The 26819-nt window shown below is 57.0% G+C and overlaps 1 protein-coding gene across 1 annotated transcript; it reads left to right on the top strand.

The window, feature by feature from the left end:
• The first annotated feature begins 6835 nt into the window (after window positions 1-6835).
• On the top strand, window positions 6836-15669 carry GATAD2B (GATA zinc finger domain containing 2B). Its single transcript, XM_040412628.1, has 11 exons — window positions 6836-6928; window positions 9435-9764; window positions 11928-12057; window positions 12156-12287; window positions 12381-12512; window positions 12627-12797; window positions 12884-13199; window positions 13282-13484; window positions 15081-15182; window positions 15262-15376; window positions 15457-15669. The coding sequence occupies exons 2-11, from the start codon at window positions 9436-9438 to the stop codon at window positions 15588-15590; spliced, it is 1764 nt and encodes a 587-aa protein (XP_040268562.1). The 5' UTR covers window positions 6836-6928; window position 9435; the 3' UTR covers window positions 15591-15669.
• Window positions 15670-26819: the final 11150 nt, after the last annotated feature.

The following is a 26819-nucleotide window of genomic DNA, read 5'->3' as shown; positions in this document are numbered from 1 at the left end:
GCTCCTCTGACTTATGCTGTGGATAGTATAGGGGGCTCCTCTGACTTATGCTGTGGATAGTATAGGGGGCTCCTCTGACTTATGCTGTGGATAGTATAGGGGGCTCCTCTGACTTATGCTGTGGATAGTATAGGGGGCTCCTCTGACTTATGCTGTGGATAGTATAGGGGGCTCCTCTGACTTATGCTGTGGATAGTATAGGGGGCTCCTCTGACTTATGCTGTGGATAGTATAGGGGGCTCCTCTGACTTATGCTGTGGATAGTATAGGGGGCTCCTCTGACTTATGCTGTGGATAGTATAGGGGGCTCCTCTGACTTATGCTGTGGATAGTATAGGGGGCGCCTCTGACTTATGCTGTGGATAGTATAGGGGGCGCCTCTGACTTATGCTGTGGATACTATAGGGGGCTCCTCTGACTTATTCTGTGGATAGTATAGGGGGCTCCTCTGACCTATACTGTGGATAGTATAGGGGGCTCCTCTGACTTATGCTGTGGATAGTATAGGGGGCTCCTCTGACTTATGCTGTGGATAGTATAGGGGGCGCCTCTGACTTATGCTGTGGATAGTATAGGGGGCGCCTCTGACTTATGCTGTGGAAAGTATAGGGGGCTCCTCTGACTTATGCTGTGGATAGTATAGGGGGCTCCTCTGACTTATTCTGTGGATAGTATAGGGGGCTCCTCTGACTTATGCTGTGGATAGTATAGGGGGCTCCTCTGACTTATTCTGTGGATAGTATAGGGGGCGCCTCTGACTTATGCTGTGGATAGTATAGGGGGCTCCTCTGACTTATGCTGTGGATAGTATAGGGGGCTCCTCTGACTTATGCTGTGGATAGTATAGGGGGCGCCTCTGACTTATGCTGTGGATAGTATAGGGGGCGCCTCTGACTTATGCTGTGGATACTATAGGGGGCTCCTCTGACTTATTCTGTGGATAGTATAGGGGGCTCCTCTGACTTATGCTGTGGATAGTATAGGGGGCTCCTCTGACTTATGCTGTGGATAGTATAGGGGGCGCCTCTGACTTATGCTGTGGATACTATAGGGGGCTCCTCTGACTTATTCTGTGGATAGTATAGGGGGCTCCTCTGACTTATGCTGTGGATAGTATAGGGGGCTCCTCTGACTTATGCTGTGGATAGTATAGGGGGCTCCTCTGACTTATGCTGTGGATAGTATAGGGGGCTCCTCTGACTTATTCTGTGGATAGTATAGGGGGCTCCTCTGACTTATGCTGTGGATAGTATAGGGGGCTCCTCTGACTTATGCTGTGGATAGTATAGGGGGCTCCTCTGACTTATGCTGTGGATAGTATAGGGGGCTCCTCTGACTTATGCTGTGGATAGTATAGGGGGCTCCTCTGACTTATGCTGTGGATAGTATAGGGGGCTCCTCTGACTTATTCTGTGGATAGTATAGGGGGCTCCTCTGACTTATGCTGTGGATAGTATAGGGGGCTCCTCTGACTTATTCTGTGGATAGTATAGGGGGCTCCTCTGACTTATGCTGTGGATAGTATAGGGGGCTCCTCTGACTTATGCTGTGGATAGTATAGGGGGCTCCTCTGACTTATGCTGTGGATAGTATAGGGGGCTCCTCTGACTTATGCTGTGGATAGTATAGGGGGCTCCTCTGACTTATGCTGTGGATAGTATAGGGGGCTCCTCTGACTTATGCTGTGGATAGTATAGGGGGCTCCTCTGACTTATGCTGTGGATAGTATAGGGGGTTCCTCTGACTTATGCTGAGGATAGTATAGGGGGCGCCTCTGACTTATGCTGTGGATACTATAGGGGGCTCCTCTGACTTATTCTGTGGATAGTATAGGGGGCTCCTCTGACTTATGCTGTGGATAGTATAGGGGGCTCCTCTGACTTATGCTGTGGATAGTATAGGGGGCTCCTCTGACTTATACTGTGGATAGTATAGGGGGCGCCTCTGACTTATGCTGTGGATAGTATAGGGGGCTCCTCTGACTTATGCTGTGGATAGTATAGGGGGTTCCTCTGACTTATGCTGTGGATAGTATAGGGGGCTCCTCTGACTTATGCTGTGGATAGTATAGGGGGCTCCTCTGACTTATGCTGTGGATAGTATAGGGGGCGCCTCTGACTTATGCTGTGGATAGTATAGGGGGCGCCTCTGACTTATGCTGTGGATACTATAGGGGGCTCCTCTGACTTATTCTGTGGATAGTATAGGGGGCTCCTCTGACTTATGCTGTGGATAGTATAGGGGGCTCCTCTGACTTATGCTGTGGATAGTATAGGGGGCGCCTCTGACTTATGCTGTGGATACTATAGGGGGCTCCTCTGACTTATTCTGTGGATAGTATAGGGGGCTCCTCTGACTTATGCTGTGGATAGTATAGGGGGCTCCTCTGACTTATACTGTGGATAGTATAGGGGGCTCCTCTGACTTATGCTGTGGATAGTATAGGGGGCTCCTCTGGCCTCTTCTGTGGATAGTATAGGGGGCTCCTCTGACTTATTCTGTGGATAGTATAGGGGGCTCCTCTGACTTATGCTGTGGATAGTATAGGGGGCTCCTCTGACTTATTCTGTGGATAGTATAGGGGGCTCCTCTGACTTATGCTGTGGATAGTATAGGGGGCTCCTCTGACTTATGCTGTGGATAGTATAGGGGGCTCCTCTGACTTATGCTGTGGATAGTATAGGGGGCTCCTCTGGCCTCTTCTGTGGATAGTATAGGGGGCTCCTCTGACTTATGCTGTGGATAGTATAGGGGGCTCCTCTGACTTATTCTGTGGATAGTATAGGGGGCGCCTCTGACTTATGCTGTGGATAGTATAGGGGGCTCCTCTGACTTATGCTGTGGATAGTATAGGGGGCTCCTCTGACTTATTCTGTGGATAGTATAGGGGGCTCCTCTGACTTATGCTGTGGATAGTATAGGGGTCTCCTCTGACTTATGCTGTGGATAGTATAGGGGGCTCCTCTGACTTATGCTGTGGATAGTATAGGGGGCTCCTCTGACTTATGCTGTGGATAGTATAGGGGGCTCCTCTGACTTATGCTGTGGATACTATAGGGGGCTCCTCTGACTTATGCTGTGGATAGTATAGGGGGCTCCTCTGACTTATTCTGTGGATAGTATAGGGGGCTCCTCTGACTTATTCTGTGGATAGTATAGGGGGGCGCCTCTGACTTATGCTGTGGATAGTATAGGGGGCGCCTCTGACTTATGCTGTGGATACTATAGGGGGCTCCTCTGACTTATTCTGTGGATAGTATAGGGGGCTCCTCTGACTTATGCTGTGGATAGTATAGGGGGCTCCTCTGACTTATTCTGTGGATAGTATAGGGGGCTCCTCTGACTTATGCTGTGGATAGTATAGGGGGCTCCTTTGACTTATTCTGTGGATAGTATAGGGGGCTCCTCTGACTTATGCTGTGGATAGTATAGGGGGCTCCTCTGACTTATGCTGTGGATAGTATAGGGGGCTCCTCTGACTTATGCTGTGGATAGTATAGGGGGCTCCTCTGACTTATGCTGTGGATAGTATAGGGGGTTCCTCTGACTTATGCTGAGGATAGTATAGGGGGCTCCTCTGACTTATGCTGTGGATACTATAGGGGGCTCCTCTGACTTATTCTGTGGATAGTATAGGGGGCTCCTCTGACTTATGCTGTGGATAGTATAGGGGGCTCCTCTGACTTATGCTGTGGATACTATAGGGGGCTCCTCTGACTTATGCTGTGGATAGTATAGGGGGCTCCTCTGACTTATGCTGTGGATAGTATAGGGGGCTCCTCTGACTTATTCTGTGGATAGTATAGGGGGCTCCTCTGACTTATGCTGTGGATAGTATAGGGGGCTCCTCTGACTTATTCTGTGGATAGTATAGGGGGCTCCTCTGACTTATGCTGTGGATAGTATAGGGGGCTCCTCTGACTTATGCTGTGGATAGTATAGGGGGCTCCTCTGACTTATGCTGTGGATAGTATAGGGGGCTCCTCTGACTTATGCTGTGGATAGTATAGGGGGCTCCTCTGACTTATGCTGTGGATAGTATAGGGGGCTCCTCTGACTTATGCTGTGGATAGTATAGGGGGCTCCTCTGACTTATGCTGTGGATAGTATAGGGGGTTCCTCTGACTTATGCTGAGGATAGTATAGGGGGCGCCTCTGACTTATGCTGTGGATACTATAGGGGGCTCCTCTGACTTATTCTGTGGATAGTATAGGGGGCTCCTCTGACTTATGCTGTGGATAGTATAGGGGGCTCCTCTGACTTATGCTGTGGATAGTATAGGGGGCTCCTCTGACTTATGCTGTGGATAGTATAGGGGGCTCCTCTGACTTATTCTGTGGATAGTATAGGGGTCTCCTCTGACTTATGCTGTGGATAGTATAGGGGGCTCCTCTGACTTATTCTGTGGATAGTATAGGGGGCTCCTCTGACTTATGCTGTGGATAGTATAGGGGGCTCCTCTGACTTATGCTGTGGATAGTATAGGGGGCTCCTCTGACTTATTCTGTGGATAGTATAGGGGGCTCCTCTGACTTATGCTGTGGATAGTATAGGGGGCTCCTCTGACTTATTCTGTGGATAGTATAGGGGGCTCCTCTGACTTATGCTGTGGATAGTATAGGGGGCTCCTCTGACTTATGCTGTGGATAGTATAGGGGGCGTCTCTGACTTATGCTGTGGATAGTATAGGGGGCTCCTCTGACTTATGCTGTGGATAGTATAGGGGGCTCCTCTGACTTATGCTGTGGATAGTATAGGGGGCTCCTCTGACTTATTCTGTGGATAGTATAGGGGGCTCCTCTGACTTATTCTGTGGATAGTATAGGGGGCTCCTCTGACTTATGCTGTGGATAGTATAGGGGGCTCCTCTGACTTATGCTGTGGATAGTATAGGGGGCTCCTCTGGCCTCTTCTGTGGATAGTATAGGGGGCTCCTCTGACTTATTCTGTGGATAGTATAGGGGGCTCCTCTGACTTATGCTGTGGATAGTATAGGGGGCTCCTCTGACTTATGCTGTGGATAGTATAGGGGGCTCCTCTGACTTATTCTGTGGATAGTATAGGGGGCTCCTCTGACTTATGCTGTGGATAGTATAGGGGGCTCCTCTGACTTATGCTGTGGATAGTATAGGGGGCTCCTCTGACTTATGCTGTGGATAGTATAGGGGGCTCCTCTGACTTATGCTGTGGATAGTATAGGGGGCTCCTCTGACTTATTCTGTGGATAGTATAGGGGGCTCCTCTGACTTATGCTGTGGATAGTATAGGGGGCTCCTCTGACTTATGCTGTGGATAGTATAGGGGGCTCCTCTGACTTATGCTGTGGATAGTATAGGGGGCTCCTCTGGCCTCTTCTGTGGATAGTATAGGGGGCTCCTCTGACTTATGCTGTGGATAGTATAGGGGGCTCCTCTGACTTATTCTGTGGATAGTATAGGGGGCTCCTCTGACTTATGCTGTGGATAGTATAGGGGGCTCCTCTGACTTATTCTGTGGATAGTATAGGGGGCTCCTCTGGCCTCTTCTGTGGATAGTATAGGGGGCGCCTCTGACTTATGCTGTGGATAGTATAGGGGGCTCCTCTGACTTATGCTGTGGATAGTATAGGGGGCTCCTCTGACTTATGCTGTGGATAGTATAGGGGGCTCCTCTGACTTATTCTGTGGATAGTATAGGGGGCTCCTCTGACTTATGCTGTGGATAGTATAGGGGGCTCCTCTGACTTATGCTGTGGATAGTATAGGGGGCGCCTCTGACTTATGCTGTGGATAGTATAGGGGGCTCCTCTGACTTATTCTGTGAATAGTATAGGGGGCTCCTCTGGCCTCTTCTGTGGATAGTATAGGGGGCTCCTCTGGCCTCTTCTGTGGATAGTATAGGGGGCTCCTCTGGCCTCTTCTGTGGATAGTATAGGGGGCGTCATTGCATTGGTCTGTACATTTTGGGGTCTTTTCGCCCCCTCTGTACCTGCTTCACAGACGTCTCTTAAGGGCAAAGTGTTATTCCACAGGAAGAGGTGAAAGTTTGGCGCGGGGCCAGACCCTGCAGGGTGGGGTGCGGACCACGGGGGGGGTCTGGCGGTGATGATGGGGGGGTGTCATGCGCAGCGAGCCACAAATGACTTAAACGAAAAAAAATTAAGAGCTAATTCCATGTCCAGAGGTTGTAAACCAGCTGCAACTGGATTTAACCCCCCCTTGCCCACGCTATGAATCCTGGGTAAAAGTATGCATCTTCCCCCCCCCCCCCCCCCCTTCTTATTTTTTTCTCTTTTGTTTAATCGCACTGTAAGGTTATGATTGGCTGAGTGGCGGATCAGTGCCCACACTCAGGGCAGGAATCCCGCAGGGCTGGGGGGGCGGACTGGTGTCATGCTGCCTGAGCCGCCCACCCAACACAATCCTTACATCCCAGGGAAAAAAATCTCCCCTCTCCCTCCTGCGATCCCCCTTCCTTCCCTCGTCTGCCGCTCTCTCCCTTCTTCCTATAGAATATTTCCTGGCGCCCCCCCCTCCCCCCCCCCCGGTCGGCTGCTGGCGATCTGTGAGTATGCTCTGGAATGTGCGTGTGTCCTGGGGGGCATCGCGGGGTCTCCGGAGTACGGGGGGCGCACGCCGCAAGACGGGCTCATTTAGGGCAAATCAATTCTTTTGTTGGCGCGGCTGCCGGACGGGGGGGCTTTGAGGTGATGGCTCCTCCAGTGTGAATGAGGACAGTCAGCTGACGGCGGGCGGCGGGAGATGGCGGCGTGCCAGTCTCCGGTGCACGAGGGTGTGTAGGTAGCGCCAGGCCTGGAATATTGTGAATGTACGTAGGCCCTGAGGAGGGGGGAGGGGGACGTCCTCCATGTCTTCCTCCCCTCCTCATTGTGAGGCAGAGAGGGGGGGGATCGTCTGGCCGTGGAGCGGCGGAGTCATGATCTGGCAGGTAAATGCAGCTCTCTGCAGCCTCGGGGGAGGGGGGCTGCACCGACCCTCATCATGGTGCCCGGCGGCAGGGTTGGTAGCCGTGTGGTGAGGTAGGTGCATTGTGGCCATTGTGTGCATGATGTCAGACCCGTGCCAGTCTGGTGGCGTAAAGCTGAGTAATGCCTCGTTACCTGTGTGCCCGGGCGGCCACATACACCGGCTCCTACCCTCCGGTGCCCTTCACCCACAGTCTGAGCCAGCTCTGCAGGATGGGCGAACGCGGGGGGGGGGATTGGTGTGGATGAGCAGCTCCTGGTGGCACCGCTGATCTCAGGAACACAACTACCATTATGTAAAAATAAGTCGTTGCAGACCCCCTCCCCTCCCCCGCAGCATGTGTCACATCCAGAAACAGGTGCAGGGCACCCCGGCCTCTGCCCACCCGGGGATGCAGGCGCCGTGTTAACCCCTCGCTGCTCATTGATCGATTAATTGGGATCTGTAGTGTTCTGCTTCATATGGAGACGTGATCAACCCTGACACATGTGTAATCCCCAGCGCCGTCTGATCCGTCCATCCCTGTACATTATATACAATATCCAGTCAGTAGATCCCTGTACATTATATATAATATCCAGTCAGTAGATCCCTGTACATTATATATAATATCCAGTCAGTAGATCCCTGTACATTATATACAATATCCAGTCAGTAGATCCCTGTACATTATATATAATATCCAGTCAGTAGATCCCAGTACATTATATATAATATCCAGTCAGTAGATCCCAGTACATTATATATAATATCCAGTCAGTAGATCCCAGTACATTATATATAATATCCAGTCAGTAGATCCCTGTACATTATATATAATATCCAGTCAGTAGATCCCTGTACATTATATATAATATCCAGTCAGTAGATCCCTGTACATTATATATAATATCCAGTCAGTAGATCCCTGTACATTATATATAATATCCAGTCAGTAGATCTCTGTACATTATATATAATATCCAACCAGTAGATCCCTGTACATTATATATAATATCCAGTCAGTAGATCTCTGTACATTATATATAATATCCAACCAGTAGATCCCAGTACATTATATATAATATCCAGTCAGTAGATCCCTGTACATTATATACAATATCCAGTCAGTAGATCCCAGTACATTATATATAATATCCAGTCAGTAGATCCCAGTACATTATATACAATATCCAGTCAGTAGATCCCTGTACATTATATATAATATCCAGTCAGTAGATCCCAGTACATTATTTATAATATCCAGTCAGTAGATCTCTGTACATTATATATAATATCCAGTCAGTAGATCCCAGTACATTATATATAATATCCAGTCAGTAGATCCCAGTACATTATATACAATATCCAGTCAGTAGATCCCTGTACATTATATATAATATCCAGTCAGTAGATCCCAGTACATTATATACAATATCCAGTCAGTAGATCCCAGTACATTATATATAATATCCAGTCAGTAGATCCCAGTACATTACATACAATATCCAGTCAGTAGATCCCTGTACATTATATATAATATCCAGTCAGTAGATCTCTGTACATTATATATAATATCCAGTCAGTAGATCCCAGTACATTATATATAATATCCAGTCAGTAGATCCCTGTACATTATATACAATATCCAGTCAGTAGATCCCAGTACATTATATATAATATCCAGTCAGTAGATCCCTGTACATTATATATAATATCCAGTCAGTAGATCCCTGTACATTATATATAATATCCAGTCAGTAGATCCCTGTACATTATATATAATATCCAGTCAGTAGATCCCTGTACATTATATATAATATCCAGTCAGTAGATCTCTGTACATTATATATAATATCCAGTCAGTAGATCCCTGTACATTATATATAATATCCCAGCGCCGTCTGATCCGTCCTGATAATATCCAGTCAGTAGATCTCTGTACATTATATATAATATCCAACCAGTAGATCCCTGTACATTATATATAATATACAGTCAGTAGATCCCTGTACACTATATATAATAACCTAGCGCTGTCTGATCCGTCCTGATAATATCCAGTCAGTAGATCTCTGTATATTATATATAATATCTAGTCAGTAGATCCCTGTACATTATATATAATATCCAGTCACTAGATCCCAGTACATTATATACAATATCCAGTCAGTAGATCCCTGTACATTATATATAATATCCCAGCGCCTTTTGATCCGTCCTGATAATATCCAGTCAGTAGATCTCTGTATATTATATATAATATCCAGTCAGTAGATCTATAATGTACAGGAATCTACTGTCTGGATATTATCAGGACGGATCAGACGGCGCTGGGTTATTATATATTATGTACAGATCCCGTTACATGATACTTTCACCCAATAGATCCTTTTACTTCATATATTTGGCCAGTAGATCCCTTTACATTCTGTTTTCGCCCAGTAGATCTCTGTCCACATATTTAGTAATGCCGTTTTCCCTTCCAGGATGGACAGAGTCACAGAAGACGCCTTGCGCCTCAATCTGTTGAAGAGAGGCTTGGATCAGACAGACGACCGTGAAGATGTCTTGGCCAAGCAACTCAAGATGGAGGGACACGAGGCCATGGAGAGGCTGAAGATGTTGGCTTTGTTAAAGAGAAAGGACCTTCCGGGGCTGGAGCTGCCCCATGACCATGCCGCCAAACCGGACGGACTGAAGCTGTACGAGGAGAAGATGAATGGAAACCTCAGGCCCCACGTGGACACCCGGCCGCCGGGGAGACATGGCAAGGAGAACATCCACGAGGAGCCGGTGGACATGAGCTCCAGACGCAGGTGAGATCCTTGTACACACAACTCCAGAGGCACTGACCAGGGTGAGGTACCGGAGAAGACTCGGACCTCCTGCAGAGGGAGGCTGCATGTGACCAGCAAAGCCCTGCACACCAGGTAGAGGATGCATGTCACCAGCAAAGCCCTGCACACCAGGTAGAGGATGCATGTCACCAGCAAAGCCCTGCACACCAGGTAGAGGATGCATGTCACCAGCAAAGCCCTGCACACCAGGTAGAGGATGCATGTCACCAGCAAAGCCCTGCACACCAGGTAGAGGATGCATGTCACCAGCAAAGCCCTGCACACCAGATAGAGGATGCATGTCACCAGCAAAGCCCTGCACACCAGGTAGAGGATGCATGTCACCAGCAAAGCCCTGCACACCAGGTAGAGGATGCATGTCACCAGCAATGCCCTGCACACCAGGTAGAGGATGCATGTCACCAGCAAAGCCCTGCACACCAGGTAGAGGATGCATGTCACCAGCAAAGCCCTGCACACCAGGTAGAGGATGCATGTCACCAGCAAAGCCCTGCACACCAGGTAGAGGGTGCATGTCACCAGCAAAGCCCTGCACACCAGGTAGAGGATGCATGTCACCAGCAAAGCCCTGCACACCAGGTAGAGGATGCATGTCACCAGCAAAGCCCTGCACACCAGGTAGAGGATGCATGTCACCAGCAAAGCCCTGCACACCAGGTAGAGGATGCATGTCACCAGCAAAGCCCTGCACACCAGGTAGAGGGTGCATGTCACCAGCAAAGCCCTGCACACCAGGTAGAGGATGCATGTCACCAGCAAAGCCCTGCACACCAGGTAGAGGATGCATGTCACCAGCAAAGCCCTGCACACCAGATAGAGGATGCATGTCACCAGCAAAGCCCTGCACACCAGGTAGAGGATGCATGTCACCAGCAAAGCCCTGCACACCAGGTAGAGGATGCATGTCACCAGCAAAGCCCTGCACACCAGGTAGAGGGTGCATGTCACCAGCAAAGCCCTGCACACCAGATAGAGGATGCATGTCACCAGCAAAGCCCTGCACACCAGGTAGAGGATGCATGTCACCAGCAAAGCCCTGCACACCAGGTAGAGGATGCATGTCACCAGCAATGCCCTGCACACCAGGTAGAGGGTGCATGTCACCAGCAAAGCCCTGCACACCAGGTAGAGGATGCATGTCACCAGCAAAGCCCTGCACACCAGGTAGAGGATGCATGTCACCAGCAAAGCCCTGCACACCAGGTAGAGGATGCATGTCACCAGCAAAGCCCTGCACACCAGGTAGAGGATGCATGTCACCAGCAAAGCCCTGCACACCAGGTAGAGGATGCATGTCACCAGCAAAGCCCTGCACACCAGATAGAGGATGCATGTCACCAGCAAAGCCCTGCACACCAGGTAGAGGATGCATGTCAGCAGCAAAGCCCTGCACACCAGGTAGAGGATGCATGTGACCGGCAAAGCCCTGCACACCAGGTAGAGGATGCATGTCACCGGCAAAGCCCTGCACACCAGGTAGAGGATGCATGTCACCAGCAAAGCCCTGCACACCAGGTAGAGGATGCATGTCAGCAGCAATGCCCTGCACACCAGGTAGAGGATGCATGTCAGCAGCAATGCCCTGCACACCAGGTAGAGGATGCATGTCAGCAGCAATCCTCTGTACATCAGGTTATTAAGATTTATACAAGATTCAAAATGCTACATACACCCTAAAGACCAAGCTCTTCCTGCAGCTTAACCGCCCCCTCCTGGCAGAGGTTAGAACTGTCGGAGGTACAGGGTAGTCGCTGCCAGCCTCTGCACCCTCAGCCGTTACCCAGCATGGGCTGAAGTTTTTGGGGCGAACCCTTTGTGTACACGGGACATGTCCGAGGTCCACTCCAGACAATCTTCTGCTAGCCCTTAGGGCTCCTGTCTTATTAGGGGTCGCCTACTGCGTCAGGCTTGGACCCACTGGAGGACCCTCTGGTGGGCGTCCCACCCTGATACAGATGTCCTTCCTGGATCGGTGCCTGTTGTGTTGCCTCCTCCTTACATATGCCATCTTCTGCCCAAGGAAGGCATCGGCTCCCGGTCACCGGTGATATTACTGACCCTGCAGACCACCCCTTACCAAACTTTGGCATGCCCGCTGACGGTAGTCTTTTGTGTTATCAGTGACCAGGACCGGGCCGGACTGACACCTTCTCCAGACGTCATTGTGCTGTCTGACAACGAAGCCTCCAGCCCCCGCTCCCCCTGCCGATTAGAAGACCGAATTAAGAGCGCCAACCTGGAGATGTTCAAGGTATTGTCCTGAGGTCAATGCTTGTCCGGGGAGCGCCCTCAGTGAGTGGGCTGTCTCGGGGCTTCTGATTGGCTGAGCCGTCACCCTTGTCTCTGCAGGGGAAGACTCTGGAGGAGCGGCAGCAACTCATCAAACAGCTGAAGGACGAGCTGCGGTTGGAGGAGGCGCGACTGGTCCTGCTGAAGAAGCTGCGGCAGAGCCAGCTCCAGAAAGAGAACGTCCTGCAAAAGGTCAGATGCTGCTAAGCGTCACGGGATAGCTCGTCCCCTTACTTGCCAGTCACGGGCGCCCCCAACGTTACGTTTATCTCACCCTCTTTCTAGACTCCTGTCGTACAGAATGCTGCTACCATCGTACAGCCGTCCCCGGCCCACGCGGGGCAGCCCAGTATCGCAAAAGTCCCATCACGGCCGGGCGCCCCTGGACTAGAGGTGCAGAACCTGAGGAGCGTCCAGGTAAGTGGAAGTTATCTTGAGCTTCAGTGCCATGACCTCTTGCTGTGGCGGCCGTAAGCATGGTATGAACGCGGTCCAGCTGGCGCATGTAACCTCTGACCTTTGTCTCTTTAGACCCACAGCGTCATTAGGTCGTCTTCGAATGCCCCCCTGCCCCACATGATGATGTCCCAGAGAGTCATTGCTCCCAACCCGACCCAGCTCCAGGGGCAGTGTGTGCCACCCAAAGCCACGCTGATCCGCAACAGCACAACGGGCATGACGCAGACCCTGAACTACCCACAGGTAATGAATGGGCCCCAGCTCCGCCATGTCTGCCCCTCCCCGGTGTATTTGATGTCTTGGTAATACTGCGTTCCTCTTCACTCCAGACCAGCTCGTCAGTCCCCTGTCAGCGTAACTCGTCCTCGTCAGCCATGTACATGAACTTGGGCTCTCACATGCAGGCGGGTCCTGTGAACCGAGTGTCTTCCCCGCTGCCCAGCCCCAGTGCCATGGCGGATCCCGTCAGCTCCCAGGCAGCTGCTAAACTGGCTCTACGGAAACAGCTGGAGAAGACGCTGCTGGAAATCCCCCCACCCAAGCCGCCTGCCCCGCTGCTTCATTTCCTGCCCAGTGCTGCCAACAGTGAGTTCATCTACATGGTGGGACTGGAAGAGGTGGTGCAGAGCGTCATAGACAGCCAAGGTAAGTGCGGTGCCCGGGGTGGAAGCACAGTGTTTGGTCTAAGCATGGTCCTTCGTATGATGACTGTTCCCTCATCCTGCAGGGAAGGGCCACTCCTCATTCCTGCACATGGACCCCTTCACGTGTGCCCAGTGTCGCACTGACTTCACGCCTCACTGGAAGCAGGAGAAGAGCGGGAAGATCCTGTGCGAGCAGTGTATGACCTCCAACCAGAAGAAGGCTCTGAAAGCAGAACACACAAACCGGCTAAAAAATGCCTTTGTGAAAGCCTTGCAGCAAGAGCAGGTGAGTAACATGCAGAGCCTCGTCCTCTCCTCAGCCTGACCGCCGCCCGGTCCTCTCCTCAGCCTGACCGCCGCCCGGCCCTCTCCTCAGCCTGACCACCACCCGGTCCTCTCGTCAGCCTGACCGCCGCCCGGTCCTCTCGTCAGCCTGACCGCCGCCCGGTCCTCTCGTCAGCCTGACCGCCCCCCGGTCCCCTCGTCAGCCTGACCGCCTCCCGGTCCTCTCGTCAGCCTGACCGCCTCCCGGTCCTCTCGTCAGCCTGGCCGCCGCCCGGTCCTCTCGTCAGCCTGGCCGCCGCCCGGTCCTCTCGTCAGCCTGGCCGCCGCCCGGTCCTCTCGTCAGCCTGGCCGCCGCCCGGTCCTCTCGTCAGCCTGGCCGCCGCCCGGTCCTCTCGTCAGCCTGTCCGCCTCGCGGTCCTCTCGTCAGCCTGTCCGCCTCGCGGTCCTCTCGTCAGCCTGACCGCCTCGCGGTCCTCTCGTCAGCCTGACCGCCTCGCGGTCCTCTCGTCAGCCTGACCGCCTCGCGGTCCTCTCGTCAGCCTGACCGCCTCGCGGTCCTCTCGTCAGCCTGACCGCCGCCCGGTCCACCTCCTAATCCTCTCCTCTGCCCGGTCCACCTCCTAATCCTCTCCTCTGCCCGGGCCACCTCCTAATCCTCTCCTCTGCCCGGGCCACGTCCCAGACCTTTCCTCTCTTGGGGCCACGTCCCAGACCTTTCCTCTCTTCGGGCCACATCCCAGACCTTTTCCTCTCTTGGGGCCACATCCCAGACCTTTTCCTCTCTTCGGGCCACATCCCAGACCTTTTCCTCTCTTCGGGCCACATCCCAGACCTTTTCCTCTCTTCGGGCCACATCCCAGACCTTTTCCTCTCTTCGGGCCACATCCCAGACCTTTTCCTCTCTTTGGGCCACATCCCAGACCTTTTCCTCTCTTCGGGCCACATCCCAGACCTTTTCCTCTCTTCGGGCCACATCCCAGACCTTTTCCTCTCTTCGGGCCACATCCCAGACCTTTTCCTCTCTTCGGGCCACATCCCAGACCTTTTCCTCTCTTCGGGCCACATCCCAGACCTTTTCCTCTCTTCGGGCCACATCCCAGACCTTTTCCTCTCTTCGGGCCACATCCCAGACCTTTTCCTCTCTTCGGGCCACATCCCAGAACTTTTCCTCTCTTCGGGCCACATCCCAGAACTTTTCCTCTCCCCGGGCCACATCCCAGACCTTTTCCTCTCCCCGGGCCACATCCCAGACCTTTTCCTCTCCCCGGGCCACATCCCAGACCTTTTCCTCTCCCCGGGCCACATCCCAGACCTTTTCCTCTCCCCGGGCCACATCCCAGACCTTTTCCTCTCCCCGGGCCACATCCCAGACCTTTTCCTCTCCCCGGGCCACATCCCAGACCTTTTCCTCTCCCCGGGCCACATCCCAGACCTTTTCCTCTCCCCGGGCCACATCCCAGACCTTTCCTCTGCCCGGGCCACCTCCGGGTCCTCGCCTCCTCCTGCTGCTTCTCACCTCAGTCTCCCACCTCTCCTCCCTTTGGCTTCACCTTACTTAGGTTGACATCTTATATTTAACTCTTTCCTTGTTTTGCAGGAGATCGAGCAGCGGTTGCAGCACCAGGTCTCCTTGTCCCCGGGCACTCCCCCCACAGTTACCAAGCAGGAGAGCATCATCAGACATCACTCCATGCGGCAGGTATGATGCCCGGGGCGCGGTCGCAGCCTCGCCCTTCCCTGGGAGGTGACCCCACTGACCTCCTCTTCTCCTCCTATAGGCACCACAGCCACAGAACACTCTCCAGAGAGGGATTCCCACCGCCCGATCCATGCTGTCTAACTTTGCCCAGGCACCTCAGTTGCCCGTGGCGGGCAGTTTGCTTGGCATGCCAGGTAAGTAGCTCTAGTCCTGTGTCCACGTTTCGGTGAACATTCCTGGAGGCTCCCGATTCACTTCTTCTTCTTCTTGCCAGGTGTGAACATCGCGTACCTGAACGCTGGCATGGGCAGTCATAAAGCAGCCAGCCTGGCGGACCGACAACGGGAATACCTCCTGGACATGATCCCCCCGCGCTCCATATCCCAGTCCATCAGTGGGCAGAAATAGCCCTTGGCGGCAGACAAGCTGGCGGACGTTCCCGGTGATGGGCCTGGTACCCGCCGCCCCTCCCCCGCCCCAGAGCAGCTTCTAAAGGTTCCGTGTTTGTGCTTTTTCCCCCTTTTCTCAGACTGGCTTTCCATTTTTATTATTTTTATACATTTCTTGTCCGCTGGTGCCACATCCGAACATTTGGTGAACTTGTGATGGATGAGGCGCTGACCGGGACCTGCGGGATGTGCCCCCCTCCCCCTCCACCATTGACTTTCCTTGTAGATGTGGTCACAGCAGGGGACTGGGGGGAAAGGGGACGCTCAGAGGAACGACCCACAGTGATGCTCCCTCACCAGCTATCCGACGCTCTGCAGTGCAGAGTATTACTTTCCGTTAAACGGAAGAGGATTCTCCATCATCCAGCTGTCATGGACAGGCCACCTCTACCACCCCCGCGGCACCAGCTGCCCACGCTTCATGCTGTTGGGCGGACCCTCGGCCACCGCCACAAGCTGTATTTGCACTAACCGCGTGTCCATGGCGCTGGAGGCTCGCTGAGGTCCTGGGTGTTGGCGGCCATGGATGGGAGCCACAACCCACGGAAGCGTTGATAAAAAGCAGTATTGCGGCTGACCCTGAGGGGGCGAGCGGCCGGTGTCGCCCCCTCGTGCACCAGCGTGCCCCCCTTCTCTCCTCTTTACTGTGCTTTGGGGACGCGCACAGTATAAATATCGCCCCCGTTGTGTTACAAGGCGGACAGAAGTCGTCCAAAAGCACTTAACCCTCTGAGGACCTCTCACCGCTGGACATGCTCTGCAAAATATGGCGCACCATGGGATTATCAGTGTTACCATAGTTTTACAGAGCCGGATGTGTGGCAGGCGGTACCGCCACGTCTGATTTGTGGTCTGCTGCATTCCTGGCGGTTTCTGCCCCCTGAAGAGGAGGAGACGGGAATAATCCAGAGGGGCCCTTGTGGGTGGCTCCTCTGCTTTTTAATTATGGCGGCTGCGCAGCGGCCAGCGCTCGGTCTTGCCATCTTCACTTCATTTTCTCCTGCATCTATTAAAATGTCTGTTTGGAGACTACAACCTCCATCATCCTGGGCAGCTAACTCCGGTGGGCGCTGTAGTTTTGCCTCTAGCAGGTGTTCTTGGAATCCATTTTCTACCCCAAGGTGCTGCGGAGGCGTCCGGCGATGACCGACCACCCCCCCCCCCTTCACTTTTATGCAATGACCCCCTTTTCCTGCCCCGTTCAGACTTTTTGGTTTTTTTGCTTGGGGTTTGAAGACATTTTTTTCTGTTCTCAGTGTAAACAAAGAAAAAAAATTGAAAAAAAAAAAATCTGGAAATGAAAAAAAAAAGACAAAAAACAAAACTGTAAATGATGTAAAAAAAAAAGGGACAAAACACGAACCGGAGCTTCATCGTGTGCGTCACCGTGTACCGTAGTCTGTGTGCCCGCAGCACCGCGCTGGGGGCGCTGCCTTCACCCCTCCCCTGTCGGGGGAGGGGTTTCCGCCGCCGCCCTCTGTGCAGTGTGACGACCCCCCCCTCGCCTCTTTCTTTTGGGTTTCCACGTTGTGTTATGAGTTGGGATTTCGGGGGTCTGCTCCCCTTGTGACCCTCCTGCGCCCCGACAGTGACCGACTTCTGCATAGAAAACGAAAAAACATGGCAAAAAAATTTACTGTTCATTTTTGGAGAAAGGATTTAAAAAAAACTAAAAAAATCAAAAAAAAAAAAAAAACAAACCCGACCCTTTGTAATATTTATCACTTGCGAGCTGCGTTTAATAAAGAAGGAGCAGTTTATAACTCCCGCCGTCCGTTATTTCACAGGGGGTGTGGCCCCACTGAGGCCCCTCCCAGCATGTCAGGGGGAGTTCCTGATGGTTACAATGTATCAGTCTGCGCTGTCAACACTAGATACAACCCCCAGCTACCATAACCTGAATGGCTGCTAGAAATATGAAGCTGGCCTTGTTTGAAAGCTGGCATTCTAACCTTTCAAACGATACCAGCAGACAGCAGTATGTCCACTGTATCGGGAGATATCGAGTCAGGAGTGAAAGCCGTAGAATACAGACACGTGTCTGCAGTCTTCTGTGCGATCAATGGGGATCTGACTGCTGGGGGCCCCCACGATCACCAGAATTGGGGTCCCACGTCTCCTGAGCATGCACGCTGCCGCTCCATTGTCTGTGGCGCTGGCGGCGTGTACTGTATGTTTTCAGTCCATAGGAGACCCCCATGATCACCAGATTTGGGGTCCCATGAAGTTCCATGGTCTGACCACTTGGGTGCAGTATTGAACAAGGCTCTGTCCGGACCCCCCACACCAGGTACTTAGGTTCTGTGTGATTGTCGCGTTCTGATCATGGAATGCCCTAATATAATCCATACTACAGACTCTGCTTGTTGTCAGTGAACAGGGAATCTTGCCCTAATACGTCTCACAGTGTATCCATTCTAGAACATCCTCAGCGGCAGATACACTGAAACGAAATATCAGCGCAGGATGGGCTGCTGCTGTCTAGACCGGTACATTGTAACAGCTGTTTATAAGAATGGTTTTCCCATAATACAGGCAGCAGCTTGCCCAGGACTGAGAGGGTTAATGGAGCTGTCAGCAGACGCCTCAGGGGGGGAAATGGGCAGATTGGAGAGATGTGGTCCGGAGGGTTCCCATGCTCCCCCCGCTCTTGTGGGTCAAGATGTCAGCTTTCTCGTGTTCCCTGACGGGTCGGTAACCTTGGATTTGGAGGAGTGCGCTTACTTCCAGCGGTCAGTTCTGGGGTCATCTGTGACTTTGCAGGATGGGGGGGGTTCCAAGTCCTCCGCCATCTTGTCTCTGTGTAGTGCGGCCACTTGGGGCAATGAAGCTAATGGAAGTAAGCTCGATACTGGGTGCTCTCATAGTAACAGCTCGGAGCGGGCCGTCAGCTCGGGGCGGGCAGCAGCCTGCCGGCCGTCAGCTCTAAGCCCTTTACTTGGTGCAGACAGCATTCAGCGATCAGTCAGGTCGTTTCAGGCATGGATAATTCTCCAGGTGACAGGTAGCAGTGTTCTAGAGCTGTTATTAGCCAAAAAATGAAGCTGGTTGCACAGTATTTGGACGCACTTGGATGCTTTCTTCCAAGAACAGCGCCCCCCTCAGTCCATGGTTGTGTGTGGTATTGCAGCTGTATAGAAGTAGGTGGGACTGAGCCAGACCTGCAGGCTGCAATGATGGGAAAAGATTCCGTAAAACTTCTAGTTTCCGCTGTGGGGGCGTTGTCAGTAATGACAGCAGTGTGTGTGCGGGGAGATCACTGCAGAAACAAGTTTTACCAATTTTTTTTTTTCCTGCTCTAGAACCCGCCGTTTACATTTCACGCCGACCATTCTGCACATTGCTTTTTTCCCAAAAACAGCAGCGCCATTGTTTGTAGCTGATCAGTCCTAACCTCCTGATCAAGGGAACGTGTCCCTAAGTAATCCCTACAATCAGTCCTCCGCCTCTCCTCCCTGCAATCAGTCCTCCGCCTCTCCTCCCTGCAATCAGTCCTCCACCTCTCCTCCCTACAATCAGTCCTCCACCTCTCCTCCCTACAATCAGTCCTCCGCCTCTCCTCCCTGCAATCAGTCCTCCGCCTCTCCTCCCTGCAATCAGTCCTCCACCTCTCCTCCCTACAATCAGTCCTCCGCCTCTCCTCCCTGCAATCAGTCCTCCACCTCTCCTCCCTGCAATCAGTCCTCCACCTCTCCTCCCTGCAATCAGTCCTCCGCCTCTCCTCCCTGCAATCAGTCCTCCGCCTCTCCTCCCTGCAATCAGTCCTCCGCCTCTCCTCCCTGCAATCAGTCCTCCGCCTCTCCTCCCTGCAATCAGTCCTCCACCTCTCCTCCCTGCAATCAGTCCTCCGCCTCTCCTCCCTACAATCAGTCCTCCACCTCTCCTCCCTGCAATCAGTCCTCCGCCTCTCCTCCCTGCAATCAGTCCTCCACCTCTCCTCCCTGCAATCAGTCCTCCTCCTCTCCTCCCTGCAATCAGTCCTCCACCTCTCCTCCCTGCAATCAGTCCTCCACCTCTCCTCCCTGCAATCAGTCCTCCACCTCTCCTCCCTCTGATCTGTCCTCCACCTCTCCTCCCTGCAATCAGTCCTCCGCCTCTCCTCCCTGCAATCAGTCCTCCGCCTCTCCTCCCTACAATCAGTCCTCCGCCTCTCCTCCCTGCAATCAGTCCTCCGCCTCTCCTCCCTGCAATCAGTCCTCCACCTCTCCTCCCTGCAATCAGTCCTCCGCCTCTCCTCCCTGCAATCAGTCCTCCGCCTCTCCTGCCTGCAATCAGTCCTCCGCCTCTCCTCCCTGCAATCAGTCCTCCGCCTCTCCTCCCTACAATCAGTCCTCCACCTCTCCTCCCTGCAATCAGTCCTCCGCCTCTCCTCCCTGCAATCAGTCCTCCTCCTCTCCTCCCTGCAATCAGTCCTCCACCTCTCCTCCCTGCAATCAGTCCTCCACCTCTCCTCCCTGCAATCAGTCCTCCGCCTCTCCTCCCTGCAATCAGTCCTCCTCCTCTCCTCCCTGCAATCAGTCCTCCACCTCTCCTCCCTGCAATCAGTCCTCCACCTCTCCTCCCTGCAATCAGTCCTCCGCCTCTCCCTGCAATCAGTCCTCCACCTCTCCTCCCTGCAATCAGTCCTCCACCTCTCCTCCCTGCAATCAGTCCTCCACCTCTCCTCCCTGCAATCAGACCTCCACCTCTCCTCCCTGCAATCAGACCTCCACCTCTCCTCCCTGCAATCAGTCCTCCACCTCTCCTCCCTCTGATCTGTCCTCCACCTCTCCTCCCTGCAATCAGTCCTCCACCTCTCCTCCCTGCAATCAGACTTCCACCTCTCCTCCCTGCAATCAGTCCTCCACCTCTCCTCCCTGCAATCAGTCCTCCGCCTCTCCTCCCTGCGCTCTGTCCTCCACCTCTCCTCCCTGCAATCAGTCCTCCGCCTCTCCCTGCAATCAGTCCTCCTCCTCTCCTCCCTGCAATCAGTCCTCCACCTCTCCTCCCTGCAATCAGTCCTCCGCCTCTCCCTGCAATCAGTCCTCCACCTCTCCTCCCTGCAATCAGTCCTCCACCTCTCCTCCCTGCAATCAGTCCTCCTCCTCTCCTCCCTGCAATCAGTCCTCCACCTCTCCTCCCTGCAATCAGTCCTCCGCCTCTCCTCCCTGCAATCAGTCCTCCTCCTCTCCTCCCTGCAATCAGACCTCCACCTCTCCTCCCTGCAATCAGACCTCCACCTCTCCTCCCTGCAATCAGTCCTCCACCTCTCCTCCCTCTGATCTGTCCTCCACCTCTCCTCCCTGCAATCAGTCCTCCACCTCTCCTCCCTGCAATCAGTCCTCCACCTCTCCTCCCTGCAATCAGTCCTCCGCCTCTCCTCCCTGCGCTCTGTCCTCCACCTCTCCTCCCTCTGATCTGTCCTCCCCCTCTCCTCCCCGGGCTCTGTCCTCCACCTCTCCTCCCTCTGATCTGTCCTCCGCCTCTCCTCCCCAGGCTCTGTCCTCCGCCTCTCCTCCCCGCGCTCAGTCCTCCGCCTCTCCTCCCCGCGCTCAGTCCTCCGCCTCTCCTCCCCGCGCTCTGTCCTCCGCCTCTCCTCCCCGCGCTCTGTCCTCCGCCTCTCCTCCCCGCACTCAGTCCTCCGCCTCTCCTCCCTGCGCTCTGTCCTCCGCCTCTCCTCCCCGGGCTCTGTCCTCCGCCTCTCCTCCCCGGGCTCTGTCCTCCGCCTCTCCTCCCTCTAATCTGTCCTCCGCCTCTCCTCCCCGTGCTCTGTCCTCCGCCTCCCCTCCCCGTGCTCTGTCCTCCGCCTCTCCTCCCCGTGCTCTGTCCTCCGCCTCTCCTCCCCGTGCTCTGTCCTCCGCCTCTCCTCCCTCTGATCTATCCTCCGCCTCTCCTCCCTCTGATCTGTCATCCCCCTCTCCTCCCTAGGCTCTGTCCTCCGCCTCTCCTCCCCAGGCTCTGTCCTCCGCCTCTCGTCCCCGCGCTCAGTCCTCCGCCTCTCCTCCCCGCGCTCAGTCCTCCGCCTCTCCTCCCCGCGCTTTGTCCTCCGCCTCTCCTCCCCGCGCTCTGTCCTCCGCCTCTCCTCCCCGCACTCAGTCCTCCGCCTCTCCTCCCCGGGCTCTGTCCTCCGCCTCTCCTCCCTCTGCTCAGTCCTCCGCCTCTCCTCCCTCTAATCTGTCCTCCGCCTCTCCTCCCCGTGCTCTGTCCTCCGCCTCCCCTCCCCGTGCTCTGTCCTCCGCCTCTCCTCCCCGTGCTCTGTCCTCCGCCTCTCCTCCCCGTGCTCTGTCCTCCGCCTCTCCTCCCTCTGATCTATCCTCCGCCTCTCCTCCCTCTGATCTGTCATCCCCCTCTCCTCCCTAGGCTCTGTCCTCCGCCTCTCCTCCCCGCGCTCAGTCCTCCGCCTCTCCTCCCCGCGCTCTGTCCTCCGCCTCTCCTCCCCGCGCTCAGTCCTCCGCCTCTCCTCCCCGCGCTCTGTCCTCCGCCTCTCCTCCCCGCGCTCAGTCCTCCGCCTCTCCTCCCCGCGCTCTGTCCTCCGCCTCTCCTCCCTCTGATCTGTCCTCCGCCTCTCCTCCCCGTGCTCTGTCCTCCGCCTCTCCTCCCTCTTATCTGTCCTCCGCCTCTCCTCCCTCTTATCTGTCCTCCCCCTCTCCTCCCTCTAATCTGTCCTCCGCCTCTCCTCCCCGTGCTCTGTCCTCCGCCTCTCCTCCCTCTGATCTGTCCTCCGCCTCTCCTCCCCGTGCTCTGTCCTCCGCCTCTCCTCCCTCTGATCTGTCATCCCCCTCTCCTCCCCGGGCTCTGTCCTCCGCCTCTCCTCCCCGCGCTCAGTCCTCCGCCTCTCCTCCCTCTGCTCAGTCCTCCGCCTCTCCTCCCTCTGAACAGTCCTCCGCCTCTCCTCCCTCTGAACTGTCATCCCCCTCTCCTCCCCGGGCTCTGTCCTCCGCCTCTCCTCCCCGCGCTCAGTCCTCCGCCTCTCCTCCCCGCGCTCAGTCCTCCGCCTCTCCTTCCTCTGCTCAGTCCTCCGCCTCTCCTTCCTCTGCTCAGTCCTCCGCCTCTCCTCCCTCTGATCTGTCCTCCCCCTCTCCTCCCCAGGCTCTGTCCTCCGCCTCTCCTCCCTCTGATCTGTCCTCCGCCTCTCCTCCCCGCGCTCAGTCCTCCGCCTCTCCTCCCCGCGCTGTCCTCCGCCTCTCCTCCCCGCGCTCTGTCCTCCGCCTCTCCTCCCCGCGCTCAGTCCTCCGCCTCTCCTCCCCGCGCTCTGTCCTCCGCCTCTCCTCCCCGCGCTCTGTCCTCCGCCTCTCCTCCCCGCGCTCTGTCCTCCGCCTCCCCTCCCCGCGCTCTGTCCTCCGCCTCTCCTCCCCGCGCTCAGTCCTCCGCCTCTACTCCCCGGGCTCTGTGTTCCGCCTCTCCTCCCCGTGCTCTGTCCTCCGCCTCTCCTCCCCGCGCTCAGTCCTCCGCCTCTCCTCCCCGCGCTGTCCTCCGCCTCTCCTCCCCGCGCTCTGTCCTCCGCCTCTCCTCCCCGCGCTCTGTCCTCCGCCTCTCCTCCCCGCGCTCTGTCCCCCCCTCTCCTCCCTGCGCTCAGTCCTCCGCCTCTCCTCCCTCTGATCTGTCCTCCCCCTCTCCTCCCTCTAATCTGTCCTCCGCCTCTCCTCCCCGGGCTCTGTCCTCCGCCTCTCCTCCCCGGGCTCTGTCCTCCGCCTCTCCTCCCCGGGCTCTGTCCTCCGCCTCTCCTCCCCGGGCTCTGTCCTCCGCCTCTCCTCCCCGGGCTCTGTCCTCCGCCTCTCCTCCCCGGGCTCTGTCCTCCGCCTCTCCTCCCCGGGCTCTGTCCTCCGCCTCTCCTCCCCGGGCTCTGTCCTCCGCCTCTCCTCCCCGCGCTCAGTCCTCCGCCTCTCCTCCCCGCGCTCAGTCCTCCGCCTCTCCTCCCTCTGCTCAGTCCTCCGCCTCTCCTCCCTCTGAACTGTCATCCCCCTCTCCTCCCCGGGCTCTGTCCTCCGCCTCTCCTCCCCGCGCTCAGTCCTCCGCCTCTCCTCCCCGCGCTCTGTCCTCCGCCTCTCCTCCCCGCGCTCTGTCCTCCGCCTCTCCTCCCCGCGCTCTGTCCTCCGCCTCTCCTCCCCGGGCTCTGTCCTCCGCCTCTCCTCCCCGGGCTCTGTCCTCCGCCTCTCCTCCCCGGGCTCTGTCCTCCGCCTCTCCTCCCCGGGCTCTGTCCTCCGCCTCTCCTCCCCGGGCTCTGTCCTCCGCCTCTCCTCCCCGGGCTCTGTCCTCCGCCTCTCCTCCCCGCGCTCAGTCCTCCGCCTCTCCTCCCTCTGCTCAGTCCTCCGCCTCTCCTCCCTCTGAACTGTCATCCCCCTCTCCTCCCCGGGCTCTGTCCTCCGCCTCTCCTCCCCGCGCTCAGTCCTCCGCCTCTCCTCCCCGCGCTCAGTCCTCCGCCTCTCCTCCCCGCGCTCTGTCCTCCGCCTCTCCTCCCCGCGCTCAGTCCTCCGCCTCTCCTCCCCGCGCTCTGTCCTCCGCCTCTCCTCCCCGTGCTCTGTCCTCCGCCTCTCCTCCCTCTGATCTGTCCTCCGCCTCTCCTCCCTCTGATCTGTCATCCCCCTCTCCTCCCCGCGCTCTGTTTTCCGCCTCTCCTCCCCGCGATCAGTCCTCCGCCTCTCCTCCCTCTGATCTGTCCTCCGCCTCTCATCCCCAGGCTCTGTCCTCCGCCTCTCATCCCCAGGCTCTGTCCTCCGCCTCTCCTCCCCGCGATCAGTCCTCCGCCTCTCCTCCCTCTGATCTGTCCTCCGCCTCTCATCCCCAGGCTCAGTCCTCCGCCTCTCCTCCCCGCGCTCTGTCCTCCGCCTCTCCTCCCCGCGCTCAGTCCTCCGCCTCTCCTCCCCGCGCTCTGTCCTCCCCCTCTCCTCCCCGGGCTCTGTCCTCCGCCTCTCCTCCCCGCGCTCAGTCCTCCGCCTCTCCTCCCCGCGCTCTGTCCTCCCCCTCTCCTCCCCGCGCTGTCCTCCGCCTCTCCTCCCCGCGCTCTGTCCTCCGCCTCTCCTCCCCGCGCTCAGTCCTCCGCCTCTCCTCCCCGCGCTCTGTCCTCCCCCTCTCCTCCCCGGGCTCTGTCCTCCGCCTCTCCTCCCCGCGCTCAGTCCTCCGCCTCTCCTCCCTCTGCTCAGTCCTCCGCCTCTCCTCCCTCTGAACTGTCATCCCCCTCTCCTCCCCGGGCTCTGTCCTCCCCCTCTCCTCCCCGCGCTGTCCTCCGCCTCTCCTCCCCGCGCTCTGTCCTCCGCCTCTCCTCCCCGCGCTCAGTCCTCCGCCTCTCCTCCCCGCGCTCTGTCCTCCCCCTCTCCTCCCCGGGCTCTGTCCTCCGCCTCTCCTCCCCGCGCTCTGTCCTCCGCCTCTCCTCCCCGCGCTCTGTCCTCCGCCTCTCCTCCCCGCGCTCTGTCCTCCGCCTCTCCTCCCCGGGCTCTGTCCTCCGCCTCTCCTCCCCGGGCTCTGTCCTCCGCCTCTCCTCCCCGGGCTCTGTCCTCCGCCTCTCCTCCCCGGGCTCTGTCCTCCGCCTCTCCTCCCCGGGCTCTGTCCTCCGCCTCTCCTCCCCGGGCTCTGTCCTCCGCCTCTCCTCCCCGCGCTCAGTCCTCCGCCTCTCCTCCCTCTGCTCAGTCCTCCGCCTCTCCTCCCTCTGAACTGTCATCCCCCTCTCCTCCCCGGGCTCTGTCCTCCGCCTCTCCTCCCCGCGCTCAGTCCTCCGCCTCTCCTCCCCGCGCTCTGTCCTCCGCCTCTCCTCCCCGCGCTCAGTCCTCCGCCTCTCCTCCCCGCGCTCTGTCCTCCGCCTCTCCTCCCCGTGCTCTGTCCTCCCCCTCTCCTCCCCGGGCTCAGTCCTCCGCCTCTCCTCCCCGCGCTCTGTCCTCCGCCTCTCCTCCCCGCGCTCAGTCCTCCGCCTCTCCTCCCCGCGCTCTGTCCTCCCCCTCTCCTCCCCGGGCTCTGTCCTCCGCCTCTCCTCCCCGCGCTCAGTCCTCCGCCTCTCCTCCCCGCGCTCTGTCCTCCCCCTCTCCTCCCCGCGCTGTCCTCCGCCTCTCCTCCCCGCGCTCTGTCCTCCGCCTCTCCTCCCCGCGCTCAGTCCTCCGCCTCTCCTCCCCGCGCTCTGTCCTCCCCCTCTCCTCCCCGGGCTCTGTCCTCCGCCTCTCCTCCCCGCGCTCAGTCCTCCGCCTCTCCTCCCCGCGCTCTGTCCTCCGCCTCTCCTCCCCGCGCTCTGTCCTCCGCCTCTCCTCCCCGCGCTCTGTCCTCCGCCTCTCCTCCCCGGGCTCTGTCCTCCGCCTCTCCTCCCCGGGCTCTGTCCTCCGCCTCTCCTCCCCGGGCTCTGTCCTCCGCCTCTCCTCCCCGGGCTCTGTCCTCCGCCTCTCCTCCCCGGGCTCTGTCCTCCGCCTCTCCTCCCCGGGCTCTGTCCTCCGCCTCTCCTCCCCGCGCTCAGTCCTCCGCCTCTCCTCCCTCTGCTCAGTCCTCCGCCTCTCCTCCCTCTGAACTGTCATCCCCCTCTCCTCCCCGGGCTCTGTCCTCCGCCTCTCCTCCCCGCGCTCAGTCCTCCGCCTCTCCTCCCTGCGCTCTGTCCTCCGCCTCTCCTCCCCGCGCTCAGTCCTCCGCCTCTCCTCCCCGCGCTCTGTCCTCCGCCTCTCCTCCCCGTGCTCTGTCCTCCCCCTCTCCTCCCCGGGCTCAGTCCTCCGCCTCTCCTCCCCGCGCTCTGTCCTCCGCCTCTCCTCCCCGCGCTCAGTCCTCCGCCTCTCCTCCCCGCGCTCTGTCCTCCCCCTCTCCTCCCCGGGCTCTGTCCTCCGCCTCTCCTCCCCGCGCTCAGTCCTCCGCCTCTCCTCCCCGCGCTCTGTCCTCCCCCTCTCCTCCCCGCGCTGTCCTCCGCCTCTCCTCCCCGCGCTCTGTCCTCCGCCTCTCCTCCCCGCGCTCAGTCCTCCGCCTCTCCTCCCCGCGCTCTGTCCTCCCCCTCTCCTCCCCGGGCTCTGTCCTCCGCCTCTCCTCCCCGCGCTCAGTCCTCCGCCTCTCCTCCCCGCGCTCTGTCCTCCGCCTCTCCTCCCCGCGCTCTGTCCTCCGCCTCTCCTCCCCGCGCTCTGTCCTCCGCCTCTCCTCCCCGGGCTCTGTCCTCCGCCTCTCCTCCCCGGGCTCTGTCCTCCGCCTCTCCTCCCCGGGCTCTGTCCTCCGCCTCTCCTCCCCGGGCTCTGTCCTCCGCCTCTCCTCCCCGGGC

This window comes from Bufo bufo, chromosome 11 (genome assembly GCF_905171765.1).
Source record: "Bufo bufo chromosome 11, aBufBuf1.1, whole genome shotgun sequence".
Lineage (NCBI taxonomy): Eukaryota > Metazoa > Chordata > Amphibia > Anura > Bufonidae > Bufo > Bufo bufo.
This window is presented reverse-complemented; position numbering and strand designations above follow the sequence as displayed.